At 46.5% G+C, this 20,342-nt stretch overlaps 2 protein-coding genes across 2 annotated transcripts in view; both read left to right on the top strand.

Annotated features, from left to right (window-relative positions):
• Positions 1-1,640: 1,640 nt before the first annotated feature.
• Positions 1,641-4,729, top strand: LOC146812734 (adenosine receptor A1-like). Its single transcript, XM_085615193.1, has 2 exons — positions 1,641-2,053; positions 4,108-4,729. Exons 1-2 carry the CDS (start codon positions 1,641-1,643, stop codon positions 4,727-4,729), a joined length of 1,035 nt encoding a protein of 344 aa, XP_085471319.1.
• Positions 4,730-9,903: 5,174 nt separating this feature from the next.
• The window catches only part of LOC146812733 (adenosine receptor A1-like), a 48,193-nt gene continuing 37,754 nt past the window's right edge, over positions 9,904-20,342 (top strand). The window contains exon 1 of the mRNA XM_085615192.1: positions 9,904-10,310. Coding sequence (XP_085471318.1) covers positions 9,904-10,310 — 407 coding nt within the window. The remainder of the gene's footprint in view (positions 10,311-20,342) is intronic.

Below are 20,342 nucleotides of genomic sequence, written 5' to 3'. Positions count from 1 at the left end.
ATGTGAGTGGGACCTTTGTTAGGTAAGTGCAACTTTTCATTTTGTGGACATGCTCGAATCCTAAAACCATCATGGTGAGGCCAGCGATTCCCATGACTGCCAAATCACACGGTGCCACTGTGTGACACACGATATCGGCTCCTATCACACGGTCTCCCAGTGAGGAGCCAATATCACACTGTGGCAGGGAAAACAAGCTGAAAAACACTGTAAATAGTGGTTTTCTATGGCTTTAACTGCCGACGTCCATTAAGGGGTGTGAAAACAACCCAGGACATCGTCACCAGCCTCAGCAAGCTTTTTATTTTTGGGAGACGGGTGCTTGAGGTTGGGGTGGGGTTCAAAAGTGCCTCATGGGTACTCTTCGGTACGACGCTCTGCCCCCTTCAAGGCACGGCCCCCTCCTCACAAGGTGCGATTGTTCTTCAAGTTGGAAGGTGTGGGTTCCTGTTATCGTCTGCTCGTCGTAGCATTATCATGTCTAAATTGCATACTCGTGAGTTATACTTTCTATCTCAATTTCGATCTAACTCCACATTTTTACTTTTCCACTCCAGTCTTTCCCCACCCCAGTCTCTGAATCGCATAGCCTGGTCTCTCCTAAACTTGTTTCCCCCAACCCCCAAATCCCTCCTCACTCAAGTCTCTCGCTTCTTTTCCCCTGTAATCAGTCCCTCCTTTCATTTGCACATCACCCATCAATCCAGTCCTGCTCTCTTTCTCAGCCTAGTGGTTTCTTATCTGTATCTCTCCTGCAAGCTGTCTCTAATACCACGCCCACTGTCTCTCCTCTACTCGTAGGCCCCTCTCCATCCCCTCCCCACTCTCCCCCTGCGTGGCTGTCTCTTATTGACACCATTGCTTGTGAATAGAAGTAGTTACAGCCCCCTTCCTCTGTCTTATGCTTGCTTGAACCAAAGTAAACAGTTTAGTGCATGTTCTAATCAGAAAAATACATTGTAACCATAATGTAAATTCTGCTCCAATGTTCCAATATGTGTCTTTGTGTTGTTTCTGCCTTTTCAATTTAGAACATTCTACCCTCAGTGTGTTGAATGTTCTAGTCACCTTATAGCCCTTCTGCCTCAGGCTATACCGGTTGTTACAGGCCCTCTCTCTCGTTCAGGGTCTTTGACAGCTGGTGAATCCCTCTGCAGCAGCCTATATGACTATATTATGACTGAAACGATGCCCCCAAACACAGGCAGCCAAGATCTAGAGTGGTTGACACTGCATCTATACATAGACTATCCTCTTCCTACTCAACTCCTCAGAATATGCTCCACATTAGGAAAATGTTAAAAGTTTCTGAAAGTTTGTCAACTCAAACTTGTGTTGGATCAATAAATCCAACTGCCTGCACCACCACAAAATCAGGACAGCTTCTTGACGATCAAGATCACTCTGGGCGGAGGCCTTCGGCGTAACTGACTGTGTGCGACCATTGCCAAGTTGTGCACGGTCATTGCATGCCCAACCACAGGATGAAGTTATACCATGAGATTTTGCAAAGGCCCAGCCATTATCTTGAAGTCCATAGATGAGCTATTTTCTGTTGGTAACAGCTGCAGCATTATGTTTATTTTATCTCCCCCCTGCAGCCATTGGACCACCTAAGGCTGATACGGGCACCTGTCGCTATGTCGTACGGTAGTCTCTTAGACCATCTGCCGATGCCCTCCACCTACGACAGCTTCTGGAGCCTACGAGACTCTGAAGGGGTGCAACACCAGGTCTTCGCCGCTCTGGGCTTCTCAGTCTCTGTGCTGATCATCCTCTCCATAACCCTGGCCAATGGCGTTGTGATGAAGGCCCTCTGGTGGAAGCGCCGACGCTCCTTCACCTCAGCCGCGCTGGTCTCCATGGGCTTTGCTGATGTGGCACAATGTCTATTTGCCATGCTGCTGCTCAGCGTCACCTGCCTGCAGCTGTCAGTGCCCTTCAAGGGATGCCTCGTTGTGGTGTGCGGTGTGTTGGCCTGCTCCCTTGTGTCCTCGTTCCATCACCTGTTGATTGCCACTCATCGCTTGTGTGCCGTGGCCTTCCCAACCAGGTGGGTCAGATCTTCTAGATTTCCTTTCTTGTCTAAATCTCTTTAATACCAGCCGACGGTCCTGGTCACACCGGCCTCCCGTACTGGGGAATATTGGTGCACGCGAACATTAGCGGGCTGCTTAGGGGACTTCCATCGTAGGATTACGTAAGAGCTTACTCACCAAACAGCCAGTATGGTGACTTTCTTAGCAGAAGAGGTGCACTAGGCCACTCGGTTGACCATCTTACAGGTAATACTGGCATGCCCACTTAAGCATCATGAAAGAATGTCACCACACTCAAAATGTATATATAAATAGGACTAGTGTTTATTGGTCCTTCATGTCATAGTCATGCATTAGCTTCCATTAATAATTCCATCGCCAGTTGAATTTAACTGGGTTGGCTGGAGTGTCAGTTGTGCCAAAATTACAAAGATAGTCTGCATCACGGTTTGATACTTCACAGAGTTGAGGCTCATTTATACTTTCTGCAAACAGTTCTCCTCGTGTAGACTTGGGCATTGGCAATATTGGGTCCCAGGAATGGAAGTGGCCATTGGCAGACATATTGGAAAGGGGCGAAACAATCTATTGGTCTGGTGGAGGAGTTCTTTTACAGTGGACGTGATTAGTAATTAGCTTCTTATGTTATGGGTTTTTCCACAAGGAATATGCCTGTGTTTACAAGACAGTTTGATGGGCAGATGTTAGACTTCCTGCTGGGGAAAGTGAAGGGCCCACTCCACCATTAGGTGGAATTATAGATGGTGGCATTATGTTAGAATAGTGGGAATACTAGGGTACCCCCTGCTGTTAAATGGAATGGGAATGATGGAGCAGCCTCTCAGATGCCATCTGAACTTGGGGTTTAGACGTCATATTGGGACTAATGTAGTAACCCCTTCCCTCCAGCTGGACACGTGTCGGAGGTCACACCTGGAATACTTAAGCATCTTCTCTGCTGAAAGCTGGACTACGATCAGAGGTTTAGTGGGAATGCCGGTGGATCCTATCTGCCTCTGGCTAGGCAGGGCTTTGACATCACAGATGGAATAATGGCGCCTCCGCTCCTACCATGGCTGAACTGGGGATAGATGTCATGGTGGTAATAACAGAGCACCCACTTTACCAATAATTGGAATGATGTCAGGCTTAAAAACAGGAATTCTATAGCGTTCTCGCTGACGTAAACTGAACTTGTAATCAGATATCACACAAAGATGCGATGGTCAATCAAGGAATGCCTGATTCAGTCCAAACCTTAGTTTATATGTAATGACTATGTATACCCTTTTTGGACTAATATGTGCCAACTGATACACATGACCATGCCAGTTCTATTGGATGAAGAAGCTTCACCCACATTTTGTGTCATGCTTCATCCTCATCCCACCATGATAAGATGGTACTACCGGGCGGACTCAACCTCATTGTGAGGTAGTTCTTGATATTTGATATACCTATATCAACAAGGGATCCAGGCATGTTAAATCAAATTAAAGATACCTAGAGGAAAACCGAAGGATATCCCTTTATTAGTGGGTACCTCAGCTATGTTTAAAGATCAGACAGGTGGAGGGTGGATGCTCTTTGGTTTCAATGATTCATGCATCCATGTTGAGCCAACATGTTTCTGCCCTCTCTAATGATGAAACTGGTCAGAGGCATTCATCAGGGCAAAAAGGATCCCTATTTTCTTATTCTAACTGCTCAAGAGACCAAGTGCAAAATTTCCTTGAGAAAAGACATGTGTAAGGGCTCCTAAAATAGAAATAAAAATTGCAGAAAACAAACATTGTTCATATGTTCTCGAGCCACTGAAAATACTGTCATGGGGAGTGTGTGTGTTTATGTGTGCAAACTTCGCCAGGGAAGGTATACTTTCTAAAATATATTTATATTTATAGTTGATAATCCTAAATTGTGGGATAACTGCTTCCAGTGCACCGATATAAACTTCCCCCAGCAGTCTGACCCCTGCGTGTGGCATATGGTCCTTGCATATTCTTTAGGTGCAGTGAACCTGTAGTCACTTTCTCCTTTTTTTTGCTTTTTCTTCTCTTCCATTCAGATACCACTTCCTGTTTACCTCCCGCTGTGCCAATCTCCAGTTTGCATCCTGTTGGTCTATCGGCATCATCATAGCTGTGATTCCAATGTCTGGCTACAACAACTTGTTACGACTTATTTCTCTTGTCAATGCCAACACTTCTTCTTCATCCCCGGTGACAGACGTGTTCCTGGATTCCGGGGTGTGCTGGGTGGCCTGCTCCTTAGAGATCACTCTAAATCTGGAGTTCATTGTCTACATCCTCTTCTACCTCTGCGTCCTTCTGCCTTTGCTCATCACCTCCGCTTTCTACATCATGATCTTCAAAAAGGTGAAGGACATAGTCGGCGGAAGGAGCACGGTGGGCGGCAATGAGGCCTTTTATGTCAAGCAGAGGAACATGGCCAACACCATGGTCCTACAGGTGGCGGTGGTGGCCATCACCCGGCTCCCATTCTACCTGCTCAACATGACCAAACTCTACTGCCCCCAATGCACTGTCCCTTCCTGGGCTATCCTGGCCACCACCATCATTGCAATGCTCAGCGCCTCCTGCAACCCCTTTATTTACATCTTCAGGGACAGGAAGATCCAGGCTGCCATCAATGACACCTTGGTCAGAAACCGCGTAGACACCGTGTAGACGTGGGTAGTCGGCAGGAGCAGGGCCTTGACTTGATGTCCCGGAGAGAAATCAAAGTGATGATGAGACACCTCTGATGGAGGACTAGAGAGTGAACCACTGGGAGAGGAGAGGAGAGGACCTCAAACTCTACGGTACACGAACAGAGTGGTCTAGATATCATCTGATTAAAATGTTGTGCCCACAATATTGTTGACAAAAATATCACCCATTGGAGTTTATAATAGAAAGTCTACACCCAACGGAGCGATTTAGGAGCATTTGTTTTGTAAGATGTAATTCCACAATATTTATGTGACACTGAAGTTCTGATATTGAGATTCTGACATACAACCCCTCAGATGGAAGAAACCCCAGAGGACATTTTGAATGCCCAATATAATGGACCTTTTGTGATGAACAAATAGAAGCCTGGCTCCACTGAGAGACCACTGCAGGTACTGGGAAGCAGGCTCAGGCAGATGGTCCATCTTCTACCACTCACACGTTAAGGGTACTGACCGACAGATACGCGGAAGGCCTACCTGGGTCTTGCGGTAGTTCAATGGGTCTGCTGCCTCTTAGCATCAGGTGTTTGAAAGCAGCATCTATTTCATCATGACACCAGTTGTACACTGGTTTCTCTCCTGGATGACAAATTCACAATTTTGACTCAACTTGTCACTCCTGTCTTTCCCTGGAGTAAATCAGTATTTGGTAGGGATCTCGTTGAATATTTGGGGACCAGAAAAACGTTGGTTAAAATTGAAGCCTCTTTTTGACTTTTTAAAGAGAACTAAATGAAGAATAAAAAAGAATCCCTTGATGACGAATCTAGGCAGTTGCAATCAAACTCAATACATAGATACATAAAACACTTATGAATGTCTTTTCAGAGATGTGATGAGTTTATGAGGAGAACTGTCAAAGTTTTATTATCCACCTAAAGTGTGATCTGTGGACTCCAGCATAATGCTTAGGTACATTCACAAATGGGGCGATGGCAGGCATCATTGGGAACACCTTAAGCCAGTCCTAGCTTTTTAGATAACAGCTTGATGGATTCTGGGACATGTGGTTTTCTTTTGAATCCGTTAATAAATCATTTTAAATCCTAGTGTGCAAAGTGCTGTTGGATAAGACTGGCCAAACGAAAAGTTGGCTACTCACATGTCTGTTAAGTTGGGGTCATAACTCCTGCCTTTGTGTTTCCACCTTTTAACGTTTATGTTCCTGTAAAGCCAAAGGGCGCCTTTACTTTGAGTTTATTAGAATTTCCCTGCTTAGAAGAGAAGGCAGACATAATGCTAGGACCAAGGCAGGAGCTATTTAATTGGAATGGAGGGAAAGCATCTAGAAAACTGATGCTAGAGAGAATTGAGAAGCCATTTTTTCTGTATTGTCCATTTTTGTGGATACTTTCATCAGCCCTTCTTACACACTGTGCACGTCCGCTTCTTAATTAAAATAATCCCTCTTGGCTTGGCCAGTATGTGACTGATAATGGCTCAAGCCAATGTCTGAATGTTCCCGGCCGCGTAAAATGATCCAGTGGATGAATGAGTTGGACCCAAAGCCCCTTAAAGTAACTTGTTCCATGGTTTTTGCCTCCGACTGCACACTCGCGACAGCACCTTCCGGCAATGCAAAACTGCAACATTCCATCTCCTTTTTAACAAATCTGTAGAATTTTAAACTTTGCACAAAATATTGCAGAACAGGAATTGGAATAGTATGTAGACCTCCTTCCTGGACTATTTTGGTGAAAGTTGAGCTTCCCCCAAATATTCTAGAACTGGAGTTAGAATAGTAAATCTGCTTTCCCAGCGTCCACAGACCCCCTGGCAGCCTGGCATGTGTGCCATGAATGGTGCAGGTGCTATATATAGGGGAGAGGAGTTGGCCTGATGGCTAGTACGCTCGACCTCGGACAGGGGAACTGGGTTTGAGTCTCGGTAATGACGCTGAACATCCTGTGATTCTGGGCAAATCACTTAATCTCCCTGTGCCCAACAAAGAATGAATGTGTGTCCTCATGTAATGTAACTGCTGCTATGTAAAGCGCTCTGATACCTGATTGGATTCGGGTCAAGTTCGTGCTATATAAAACTCTGCAAAAATAATATATATATATATATATATATATATATATATATATATATATATATATATATATATATATATATATATATATATATGTATGTGTATATATATATGTCAAACTTATTGGAAAAATCAGGTCAGGATGAAGTTCCTGCACCTGAAATGGGACACCGTAAGATCTATGCAGACCTGCTTGTCACACACACACACTGGTGCCTTGCAGGGGCAGCTGATATACTTGACAGTTTGTGCAGGGGAAGCTGCCCCAGTGACCGCTAGATGTGGCCTCAAGCACCGGTCTGCTGCTCACTGCCATAGCCTGAGCTTTGGGGGAGACCAATTCTGACCTTACCTTCTGGCTTGTTTATTTCTTCCTGCTTCCCCTGAATTCAGCATCACATGTACCAGCCGCCAGGCCAGTGCTTGATTTGTAAAAAGAATAAGTGCCGGGGCTCTCGTCAGGAGGCCATTACAGCTTGCACCACCCATTGCCCCTGCCAGGGCTGCCAATGATATTGCCAACACAACTACTACCATTATACTCCTAGAGGAGTGGCAATGTATACTATTCCAGGTCCCCAAAGCTATAAGAATGGCTTGGCAGACAGGTATTAGCTGTTGTAAATCGAACTAATAAACTGCTGTTGTTGCACTCATACCTAAATTAGCCAGACAGCGCCACCATGTGGCAAACTCCCATAAGCACAGGTGCTGGCAATTAGGTGCCAGTGCCAAGCACCGGAAACCACCGGCTCAAATTAAGCACTGCACCAGGGTCTTTTTAATCCCTGTGTTGTGCCTTTATTTATTTATTTATGCAGTTCTGTATAGTGTGAACATTGCATCAGAGCGCTTTACATTCTAATACCTGAGACGTTTGGGTTATGATGGATTATTCTTATTGCTGGTCAGTTGTAATGAATTGTTTGTTTTTATGTACTTGCATGATTTGAATAGTTCAAATCAAATAAAGTGATTACAATATAATCAAAGCGATTTACAAAAGAGCAAGAATAAGTTACAGAAAAAATAAACATATCATAATGTATGTACCCCGGACTCAAAGGCAAAGCCGGGCACAGCAAACATTGCCAGTAAACAGAAGTGCTCGAGGTTACCAACAAAACAGGCCTAATAGGATAAATGTAGAAGAAAGGCAAGAGGGCTGCAAGAGCCAGCAATGGTGAGACAGTGGAACCAATATGAGGTGTTTAAAGAGAGTCTAGAAAGGGCTGGAATACTCGGAGTGAGTAGGGAGGGATTGTGTCTGCGGGGGCTGATGGACAGTAAGAAACCATTGTTGACTCAGGGATTTTTTGCTTTTCTTCCACCTTTCCCTTTCCTCCCTTCTCTCTTTCGCTCTGGGTTTGAAGAAAAAAAAGTCCCAGTTCCCAAAAAAGCGCCAGCAAGCACCTGCACAAATTAAGCACTGGATTTGACTTTTGTAGTGGAGTTCTACGCCCTCGAGAATGTTCTTTGTGTACATCTGTGTAATGAACACCATTTAGAAAGTGACGTGCATTTTTATATGTGACTCTAGCGGTAACTATGTTCCCAATTAATATGGTAAATTAATTCTGGTTCAAAGCGCTCTGGGTTTAGATCAGTTTATTAGAGGTCTGTTTGTGAAAGAGATGGAGTAACCATGACTTTGGGGGCGTGGGGGGGGGGGGTTAGTGGAAGTATACTAGTTCTGTATTTTAAACAGAAAGGATGAAAAACAACTTCTCCAGCTATGAGTCCAAAGAGGGCAAAATTAGAGGTGCAAAGAGTACACACTAAACGCTGACACTCAGCAAATCGGGGCGGGGGGGGGGGGTGAGGGGGGCGGGTGCAGGGGGCGACTTCGGGCCAAAAGGGGGTTAATGTATGGTGGTATTCAGCAACAAACCAAGGGTAGCGCCAAGAAGGAGAGCGGGAATCTCGCCACCAGATTGCACCAGCTAAATGCCTGTGTCCATTACACGCGCGCGTGTGTGCCTGCGAGCGTGAGTGCGTGTGTCTCTTGTGCGTGCAGTTTGACTGCTTCTGCGTGCCCTTTAGTTCTTCCGTGCGTGTTAGGAAACAACGCACTGGTAGTGCTCCGACTATTCTGAGTGTGTGTGGGAGTTTTCAGAGCAGCGTCACAGGTTCTGTGTGTTAGCGCGCGGTTCTCGGTTGCACCCCTGCTGCCCAGGCAGTGTTGGTCAGGCTCACTAAACTACTGTCATTGTACAATATCGGAAAGGATTGTCTTTGTCTGTGCTTGTTGTGTTGGTAACTGCCGGCAGGAAATCGTGGTGAATTTGACCGCACACCGAAATGATGCTTCCTGATTCGGCAATTAGTGCCCATTTGATTAAAATCGGATGGATGAAAGGCGGAGTCAGCGGGACCCGGTTCTATCCTAAGACCTGTAGGAACTATCTGCCGAGGACACACCCGCCCCGACGGCTTCATTATTGAGATCCATACCAGGCAACAGGCGCATTCATCCACTGAGCTATCTTACTGAGATTGGAGCTTACTGACACACATGTTGCACACATCTGTCGGCATTGGTCGTACTAACTCACTGAACTATATAATACGCGGTGTGAATTTTGGGCCAGTAGGTTACGCGGTCATCATCTCTTGCAGGTGCATTAGCTCACTGAGCTATCGCTCTAGAATTGGATCCTGTGGCTTGCAGGTTTCAGAGAGTTATCTGCCACAGGCGCATCATCCCCTCCTTTGCGATGCTCCTAAAAATAGTCTCTGTGGCATTTTCAGGCCCTGTCATTACCTTACACTATTAGCTGCATCTGCAAACGAGGGGTGCTCTTTTTTGAGGTAATTAGCTCTGCCCCATGTTTAAATCTGCTATACTACAATTTCATATTTCACGCTACGTCTCAAAATGAGGATTCCGTGGTAGGGTGATTGCTCGCGGGGCAGCCTGGGGGGTGGGGGGTTGCGAAGCGACCTACGCTATCTTCCCATCAGGGGTGGGGTGGTCCAGGCCCGCGTGATGCTTTGAACACCTGCCTGGAGCGGAGCAGAGCCTGTCCAATCTACCTCCGTCAAATATTGATTCAGGACGTGGTCTTTTCTTCGCTCCTGGGCTGCCACAGATGGAGCAGCCCTACCTGGCTACCTCCCGAGGCCGCTGCACTGCTGGACCGGACAACGACGGCGACAATGTGGGCCAACCAGTCTTCCGCACCATCGTCCTGGTGGCCGGGTTGGCCTTGGCGGTGGCCATGGCTCTCTGCAACTCCTTGACCTTGGCCGTGGTGTGCAAGAGGTCACGCCGGCCCCACTCTGGCACCGCTCTGGCCATGATGTCCATGGGGGTGGCGGATGGCATGCTCTGCTTGTCCTCGGTGCCCATGCTGGTCTTCCTGGAGCGGGATGTTGTGTTGCCCTACTCGCTGTGCCTGGCTCTCACCTGCTCCACCCTGGGTTGGGCCATTGTCTCGTCCTTCCACCACATCCTCATCGCCGTTCAACGCTGGCGCATTGTGGCCTTCCCCACCAGGTACGTCGTCAGCACCTTTCTCCCAGCTAGGTGCATCCTTGCATCCCCGCACCGCTTGTGCAGTGTTGTTGCATTCCCACAGCAATTTAAGTCATCAGCACCCCTGGTACATCACCACCTTGCTCCCACCAGGTATATCCTCATGGCCATGAACTGCTGGTGTGTCATTGTTCATGTCCACCAGGTGTCTCCTGATTGCTGCATACCACTGCGGTATTGCTGCCTTCCTGTCCAGGAACGTGATCATCATTGGGCACAGCTGATACCGAGGGAGCCATGCCCACTAGGTATGTTCTCACTTCAGCTAGGTATATCACCGTGTATTCCCACCAGATACAACCCTGCATCTGTGCACCGCTTGTGCAGTGTTGTCGCTTTCTCCCAACTATTTAAGTCAGCAGCACCCCGGGTACATCACCACCTTGCTCCCCACAAGTATATTCCCATGGCCGTGGACCGCTGCTGTATCATCATTGCATGTCCACCAGGTGTATCCTGATCGCTGCATACCACTACGGTATTGCCGCCTTCCTGTCCAGGAACCTCATCGTCATTACGCATAGCTGGTGCCTCGGTAGCCATCCTCACTAGGTATGTTCTCACTTCAGCCAGGTATATCACGGTGTATTCCCACCAGATACATCCTTGCATCCCTGCACCGCTTGTGCAGTGTTGTTGCATTCCCACAATTATTTAAGTCATCAGCGCCTCTCGTACATCACCTCCTTGCTCCCACCAGGTATATCCTCATGGCCATGAACTGCTGGCGTGTCATCGTTGCATGTCCACCAGATGTATCCTGATCATTGTATACCACTGCAGCATTGCCACCTCCCTGTCCAAGAGCCTCATCATCATCGGGCACAGCTGGTGCCTAAGTAACCATCCCTACTTTGAATATTCTCACTGCAGCTAGAGCGTCAATTCCATCCCCACCAAGTATATTCTCGCCAATGGTTGGATGTTACATTGTCACAACTGCTACATTAGTAATGCCTCTTTAGCATCTTCGTCGTCTCCACCAGGTGCACCCCCAACACCACTGAGGCCTCTTTGTTGACCCCATGAGGTGTATCCTTGACTCTCCTGGTGCAAAATTACCTCCTGCATCTGTTCTCATCACCTCAAGCCTCTGGTGCTTGGTGGCTTTGCTCACCAGGTCGCCGCCATGGCCATGCACCGCTGGTGCGTTGCTCGCAAGATTCCTCCTGGTTCTGATTCCCCACTGGCACATCATCATATTCTATGCCAGGCCTCAGGCCATGCTCCGCTGGGGCGTCGCCATCATCACATCTGTAGTCAGGTCCAGCTGCTTGACTCTCTGATGAATATGGAGAGGTGAATAAACTCCACCATGGCATCTACCTCCAGCGACTAACCCAACTATACTGTTGTTAGAGGATAATCTGTGTGCAACCATGGCCAGGGCAGCAGTCTAGGCTAAGATGGACTACTGTAATGGCTTGTGTAAACATGCACTTAAACATTCCATTAAAAAACCTCCAACTTCTGCCAAAAGCAGCAGCCAGGGCAGTGACTGCCACTGATATACACAGCCCATCACACCCACTCTTCTAAACGTTTCTGGCTGCTGGTCCAGGACAGGGAGCGTTTTAAACCCTTCACCTTGACTCATAAAATAATGTTTGAAGTGGCAAAAAAATCTCTAAAAAACACTGGGTACAAATATATAAGCCAATAGAATTTTAAGATCTAAAGACACGATGCTCCCGAATCAAACAAAAATAACAAGGCCAAAAGCACACAACTAAAATATTGACCCGCACAAATATTTTATCCACAGTATCAACCTGCACCAATAGCAACTCCACAAACCTGCACACATATTGACTCCACAATATCAACCTGCTCAAGTAGCAACTCCACAAACCTGCACAAATATTGACTCCACAATATCAACCTGCTCAAATAGTAACTCCACAAACCTGCACAAATATTGACTCCACAATAGCAACGGGTACAAGTAGCAACTCCACAAACCTGCACAAATAGCAACTCCACAATATTGACCTGCATAAATAGCAGCTCCTCAAACCTGCAAAAATATTGACTCCACAATATCAACCTGCTCAAATAGCAACTCCACAAATATTGACTCCACAATAGCGACGGGCACAAGTAGCAACTCCACAAACCTGCACAACTAGCAACTCCACAATATTGACCTGCATAAATAGCAACTCCACAAACCTTCAGAAATATTGACTTCACAACAGCGACCTGCAAAAATAGCAATTCTACAAATCTGCAGAAATTTTCACTCCACAATATCGACCTGCACAAATATCGCCTGCACAGTATTGACCTGTATAAATATTGACTCCACAATATCGACCAGCACTAATACCGACTGCACAATACCGACCTGCAAAAATATAGGCTGCATAATATCTACTTGTACAAATATTGACTACATAATATCGACCTGTACATATATCGACTTCAGAATGTTGACCTGCACATACATTAACTATACCATAGCAACAGTCACAAATGGCAACTCCACAAACCTGCACAAATATTGACTCCACGATATCGACCTGCACACACATTAACTATACCATATTGACCTTCACAAATGGCAACTCCACAAACCTGCACAAATATTAACTCCACAATATCGGCCTGAACATATATCGACTGCACAATATCGACCTGCACAAATATCGGCTGCACAATATTGACCTGCATAAATATCGGCTCCACAATATCGACCTGCACTTATATATCGACTGCACAATACTGACTTGCAAAAATATAGGCTGCATAAGATCTACCTGTACAAATATTGAATCCACAATATCGACCTGAACATAACGACTGCACAATATCGACCTGCACAAATATCGGCTGCACAATATTGACCTGCATAAAAATTGACTCTACAATATTGACCTGCACTAATATTGATTGCACAATATCGACCTGCAAAAATATAGGCTGCACAATATCTACCTGCACAAATATTGACTCCATAAAATTGACCTGCACATATATCGACTTCATAATATCGACCTTCACATACATTAACTATACCATATTGAACTTCACAAATGGCAACACCACAAACCTGCACAAAAATTAACTCCACAATATCGACCTGCACATATATTGACTCCACAATATTGACCTGCACATATATTGACTCCACAATATTCACCTGCACATAGATCGACTGAACAATATTCACCTGCACAAAAATCGGCTGCACAATAGCGACATGTACATATAATGACTCCACAATATCGACCTGTACATATATTGACTCCACAATATCGACTGCACAATATCGACCTGTACATATATCGACAACACAATATCGACCTGCATAAAAATCGGCTGCACAATAGCGACCTGTACATATATTGACTCCACAATATCGACCTGTACATATATTGACTCCACAATATCGACTGCACAATATCGACCTGTACAAATATCAGCTCCACAATATCAAACTGCACATAAATTGGTAAGTTAAATAGATGTAGAACTACAAAAGTACATATGTAATTTCCTATGTATGCCTCCCTTGACAATATGATGGCAGATATTTTGGAGACGATATATATATATATATGTGTAGCTCGATATTTCTGTTGTCATGACATATGACAGCATGGGCATTCAATCCCATTTCAGACGGTGGAGAAGTCTACTTCCATTCAGGGAAACTTATAAAGCCATCTATTCCCAACAGAACGGAGAAAATGTATGAGACCGACTTGATATCTTGGGCTTTGGTTTAGTGCTCATTAAATCTCACTTGGCTTGTGACCAGGCACTGCCGTGCACTGTTGTCAGATTCCATAGGGGCATCATTATGCCTGCACAACTAGTGCTTTGTTACCCGCAGCACCAGATATGTCCTCCTCGCTGTGAGCACCAGCAGTTATGTCCTCACCATTGTGCCTCGTTGATGCATCCTTCCTTCCCCAAAAGGAAGGTCCTGGGGGGGGGGGGGGGGGTGCTGCACAATTAGTGCATAGGCACCTTCACCCCTACGTATGTCCTCACCATTGTGCCCCGTTGATGCATCATTCCTTCCCCAAAAGGAAGGTCCTGGGGGTGTGCACAATTAGTGCATAGGCACCTTCACCACTACTTATGTCCTCACCATTGTGCCTCGTTGATGCATCATTCCTTCCCCAAAAGGAAGGTCCTGGGGGTGTGCACAATTAGTGCATAGGCACCTTCACCACTACTTATGTCCTCACCATTGTGCCTCGTTGATGCATCATTCCTTCCCCAAAAGGAAGGTCCTGGGGGTGTGCACAATTAGTGCATAGGCACCTTCTCCACTACTTATGTCCTCACCATTGTGCCCCGTTGATGCATCATTCCTTCCCCAAAAGGAAGGTCCTGGGGGTGTGCACAATTAGTGCATAGGCACCTTCACCACTACTTATGTCCTCACCATTGTGCCTCGTTGATGCATCATTCCTTCCCCAAAGGGAAGGTCCTGGGGTGGGCACAATTAGTGCATAGGATCCTTCACCACTACTTATGTCCTCACCATTGTGCCCCGTTGATGCATCATTCCTTCCCCAAAAGGAAGGTCCTGGGGGTGTGCACAATTAGTGCATAGGCACCTTCTCCACTACTTATGTCCTCACCATTGTGCCTCGTTGATGCATTCATTCCTTGGTCACCTTCATCAGCAGTTGTGTCCTCATAACTGTGCATTGGTGCAACGTTGCACCTCAACATGCACGGATGGTAAATTTAAATTGACAACAGAAAAAAACATGGCCAAGGAGCCCCGCGTATCCGGCCCTTCTCAGAGCACTGTATAACCTGCTTGGCTATAATACATTTACTTCTTAACTCCCGACTCATTCGTACATTCACGATGCCCCATTTGTAGATTGTATAATAGTTTCATTTTAACTCAGCCTTATCGATAATTGCACGGATTCCTCAATTAGCAACTGAAAGCTTTATTTTAGAAAAAGCGGGGCATATAAGAAAACCAAATTGCCCCATGTTACCGAGGTCACGTGGCCCCCGCTCTGAACTTATATTAAACACCCACATGTATTCTGGGAGTTGTAGTCTCGGGTCACGATATACCTGATTACATTGCTTTGTAAATTACCCCCGCAAGGCTGCGCAGGGTGTTCTGCAACCCTGGTTAACCACGTGCACAGATCGAAAATGGAATACTCGTGTAACAGCGAACTTTACAGTGATACATTATCAATGGCTTCACCGGATACTGCAGAATGCTCTTGAAAAGTGCCCCCCAAAGAAATGCATAGTAGCAGTGTCGGGGTACGGCAGTGAGGGGGTGGGCAGCTACCGTCAACTTTCATTAAACTATCCCCAGTTACCTGTAAACATCGAATAAAGCTTTGTTTTAAAGTGCATAACACACAAGCCACTTCCTCGCGCACTCGTGCCCGCGCCTCAGTGGCGTAACGAAAGTTTAAGGCCCCCCCTGCATTGTACACAGAGGGGCCCCCACTCTGCATTTTATCCGGAGGTCTCAGACCGTAGTTCTGTTCTGAGGGGGTCCCCTGGATCTGGGGGGCCCTCCGCACCACGGGGGATGCGGGGGCCTGTGCTACGCCCCTGCAGTGTCTGCCTGCGGTGATTCAAGTGCGCGCGAAACACTAATGCGCAGTCTGGTTTCCGGCTGGTTGTAGTATTAAAATATGCGGTCCGTCTATGACTCACTTATTTGTCAGAAACTGACTGCCAGTTAATGTTATTGCACAAAACACCTGGGACCGCAGCAGGATCCAGGGCCATATTTATCAGCCCTGTTGCGTCGCTCTTGCATCACCCGGGACAAGGCCGTAGACCTGGGAATGCACCAAAAAGATACGTCTTCTCCACGTTACTTCCTCTTTCTATGTGTGCTCTGTGCAGAAAGGTGTGCCTTCCTGTATGCTGCATTGGCGCTAGGCAGGCCCATTGTGCGCCGGTGCTGGGGAAAGGACAGGAATGCACTGTATTGCAATAAATATGGCTCACTCCTGCCAAAATGAGTGCAGGGTTCCAAAGCTTTTCTTAAGAGCCCGTGGCTGAGTCTTTCTTCCATTGCCATGCATGTCCTGTCTCTTTATATCAGTCTTGCGAGTTCTTTCTTCATCCCGATTTCTCCCTTTGTTGATGTTTACTATCTTTTTCGTCCTCCTTCTTTCTCCCGTATCTGTTTTCTCTCTCCCTTGCTTAAGGTCACAGTCTGATGATGAAAATTTGTCCGAGACAACAACAAAAAGAATGGCGGTGCCCACCACCGGCAACCACCGGCTCTAATTAAGCATTCTTCAAGGATGATACAATATCCCATGGCAAATTAGTCACAGAGAAAAAGAGTAAAAAAAAACATAATACATATTACTTATTTACCGTTAAGTAAGGTGATATTAGGAAAGGTGACATCTGTATACAGGAGAGCTGCTATGAGCAGGGCTATGGGTTTGGGGGAGGGGCTAACACATAGCCTTATAACTCCAGACTCAAAGGGTGAGGTGGCAGGGTGTTTTTGGATAAGTGGGGAGAAGGATGGGCTCCATGGTTTGCAGCCAGTGAGTTCCAATGGATAAGCGCAGTAGATAGAAAGAGAACAGGCGAGGGCCTAGGGATGTGCAATACTGCAAAGGTTTTTATTTGCAGTTTTTGCAAAGGTCAATGGAAACTTTGCAAATTCACGAAGGTTGCAATGCTTTTAGCTTTTCCAATTACGACTGAAAATTGTTGACTTTTACGTCAGTCTATGTCCCATGCATACATATTTAACAATGACACATTGTCACACATTTTGCAGAAACCAGTTAGAGCCTTATATCATGAACCTATGCACTATCTCAGAGAGTTTCTGTCTAGCGCTCACTCGCTGTACACACTGCTGAGCCTTAGCAACGGGTGCACATATATGCTCAAGATACAGATTAGTAGCATACCCCTTCTATTCATTATTTTAAACATTTATCTCAGAAGTTTATGGTTTGTCTTAGCTAAAAAACTGTTACCGAAACAAAATGGTTTCGTCTTCTTTTTTCGGAGAGTTAGGATTCCCTTTCAACTACTGAGTAGCTGGTTTCCGCTTTTTTCCCTGCCCACTGCCTAGTTGAAAGAAAAAAAAATATATATTTTTTGTCTCCCTCGTCCTTGCAACAAAATTGCATCAAGTCCTTTACTACTGACATTAGTATCTACGGTACATTTCTGCTTTGGTCAAAACTTTGTAAGCTCAGGGTTCTCCTGTAATTTCTCTTTCACAATTTCAAACTTTCTTTGGCACTCTCCATCCCACTTTTATTACAACTCCATTTTTAGGTCAAGCCTACCAGACAGTGCAGATATCTGATCGCAGAAGACATATTGTGGGCTTACCAAAGACATACATTGGCTTGGAGACTGCCCATGGCTCACCATTGGCTGGCTGTGCTGTTATTCTCATTTGCCTGCTTCCTATTCGTGTCATAGTTTGTCAATCTTGTGTTTGTCCCTCCCATGAAGCATAGCCTCTTTACCATCTCTTTTGATTGATTGGCTTCTATGCTTCCACTGCTTGCTTTTCAAGCATTTCTCTTTTCCTTTTGGTTTAAGCACTCCATGAGACTGCATGAGTTTTTCAGCTGTTTTCCCCTGCACTCCTTATTTCTGTCGGTCACCCGTGTGCATCTCCATACCTCCGTTCATGTTGTGCTTGCTCTCATCGCCTGCCCTGTCATTTTCTTGCTTGTGTGCTCCTCCCACATCTGCTCCATGTTGCTCTCTCACTTGTTGCTTTTTCACCCCACTCCGCCCTCCATGTTGCATCCCCACTCACACCCTCTTTTTCTGACACCCTTTGCTTTTCTTGTACGCCCTGCCCTCGTGTTGCTTCCATCCCCCACCCTCTCTGTTGCTTCTCCCATCTACCCCTTCCTTCTCTGCCTCTGGCTGATTCTCATCCCCATCTCTGTGTTGCTTCCCCCACTCACACCCTCTTTTTCTGCCGCTCTTTGATTTTCTTATCCTCCCCCCGCCCTCGTGTTCCTTCCATCCCCCACCCTCTCTGTTACTTCTCCCATCTACGCCTTCCTTCTCTGTAACTGGCTGATTCTCATCCCCACCCCGTGTTGCTTCCCACCACCCACACCCTCCATGTTGCTCCACCCTGTTTCATAAAACACTTTCATGCATTTATTTCTTTATATTTGCTGATACAATTTGGATTTGTGAACTAAAAAGAAAAAAAAAAGAGGCTGCGTCATTATGTAGGCGCGCATGTGGTGGTGCGCCAACAAAAGGATAGAAGGCCTTTTTTTTCTTATTTAGCCATGCTGCACGGGGTGATGTAAAAAACATCCAATACAATATCTGACAGTATTTGTTTCGCAGTGCAGTTGTGATGAATTAATTGATGGTGGATCAAGTGGTGAAATTAATTGATGATGGATTAAGTGGATATCACTTGGTTCTACCATCACTTGTAACCCACAGCTGTATCCTTTGCTGAGACACTCAAGCTGAATCAAGAGTCTTAGTAAGATTTACCTTCTCATGGACGACAACACCATATACTGGACAAATAACATTTCAATGATAGAAGGTTCTGTTCTGAACTCTTCTGATGTGTTGCCTCCCGCCTGCTTTACTAATGGTAGCCCGGCACCTCCTTCACTTGGAGTCTTCCATTAGCTAGCGCGTCTTGAGATGTTGTGATTGTAGGTCTTGCAATGCACAACCCGACTGCTGGAAGAAGGCTGTACGCCCAGGATGCTGTAGCACATATGCGATGTAGATCACAGAAATCGATAACGAGTGAGCACGCATATCCTTTAAGACAAGTCTTCCTTCAAAAACTCACAATAATACCTTAGTCCCAATACTTATCAACTATTCTAAGCTCAAAATATTATCCTATGGGGTAATGTTTGGGATTTTTGATTAAGATAGGGAGGGTTTACTCTAGTTGACATCTTCCTCCTGCACAATGTTAGTTGTTTAGTGTTGGTAGCGTGCAGGACTAAAACCTGCAAGATCAATCAATCAATCAATCAATCATTAAATTTGTATAGCGCGCTACTCACCCGGTAGGGTCTCAAGGCGCTGGGGGGAGGGGTCCGCTACTGCTCGAATAGCCAGTTCTTGAGTTGCTTTCTGAAGGAGAGATGGTCCTGGGTCGTTCGAAGGCCGAAGGGGAGGGAGTTCCATGTCTTGGCGGCCAGGTAGGAGAAGGATCTTCCTCCGGCGGTGGCTCTGTGAATGCGTGGAACGGTGGCGAGGGCGAGGCTGGTTGATCGTAGCTGGCGGGTTGGCGTGTAGAAAGTCAGGCGGTTGTTGAGGTACTTGGGGCCCAGGTCGTGGAGCGCCTTGTGTGCCTTGGTGAGGAGTCTGAACGTGATCCTCTTGCTGACGGGGAGCCAGTGCAGGTCTCTCAGGTGGCCGGAGATGTGGTTGTGTCGGGGGATGTCCAGGACGAGTCGTGCGGAGGCGTTCTGTATGCGCTGGAGTCTTTTCTGTAGTTTGGCTGTGGTTCCGGCGTAGAGGGTGTTTCCGTAGTCCAGTCGGCTGGTGACGAGTGCCTGGGTGACCGTCTTCCTGGTTTCGGTGGGGATCCATCGGAAGATCTTACGGAGCATGCGCAGGGTGTTAAAGCATGATGAAGAGACAGCGTTGATTTGTCTGGTCATCGAGAGGGAGGAGTCCAGGATGAAGCCCAGGTTGCGTGCGTGGTCCGTTGGCTTGGGAGTGGTGACCAGGGCAGGGGGCCACCAGGAGTCGTCCCAGGCGGAGGGGGCTGATCCCAGGGTGAGGACTTCCGTCTTGTCTGAGTTCAGTTTCAAGCGGCTGTTCTTCATCCACTCAGCGACGTCTTTCATTCCTTCGTGTAGGCTGGCTCTGGCGGTGGCGGGGTCGTTGGTGAGGGAGAGGATCAGCTGGGTGTCGTCGGCGTAGGAGATGATGTTGAGGTTGTGTTGGCGTGCGATGGCTGCGAGAGGGCTCATGTAGACGTTGAAGAGGGTCAGGCTGAGTGATGATCCTTGTGGTACGCTGCAGATGACTTCGGTG

Source organism: Triturus cristatus, chromosome 7 (assembly GCF_964204655.1).
Source record: "Triturus cristatus chromosome 7, aTriCri1.1, whole genome shotgun sequence".
Lineage (NCBI taxonomy): Eukaryota > Metazoa > Chordata > Amphibia > Caudata > Salamandridae > Triturus > Triturus cristatus.
This window is presented reverse-complemented; position numbering and strand designations above follow the sequence as displayed.

Excerpts from the sequence above, each read along its gene's own strand:
- LOC146812734 (XM_085615193.1), top strand. The coding sequence starts at position 1,641 with ATGTCGTACGGTAGTCTCTTAGACCATCTGCCGATGCCCTCCACCTAC. Across the intron at positions 2,054-4,107 it reads GCCGTGGCCTTCCCAACCAG|ATACCACTTCCTGTTTACCT; the intron begins GTGGGTCAGATC and ends TCTTCCATTCAG.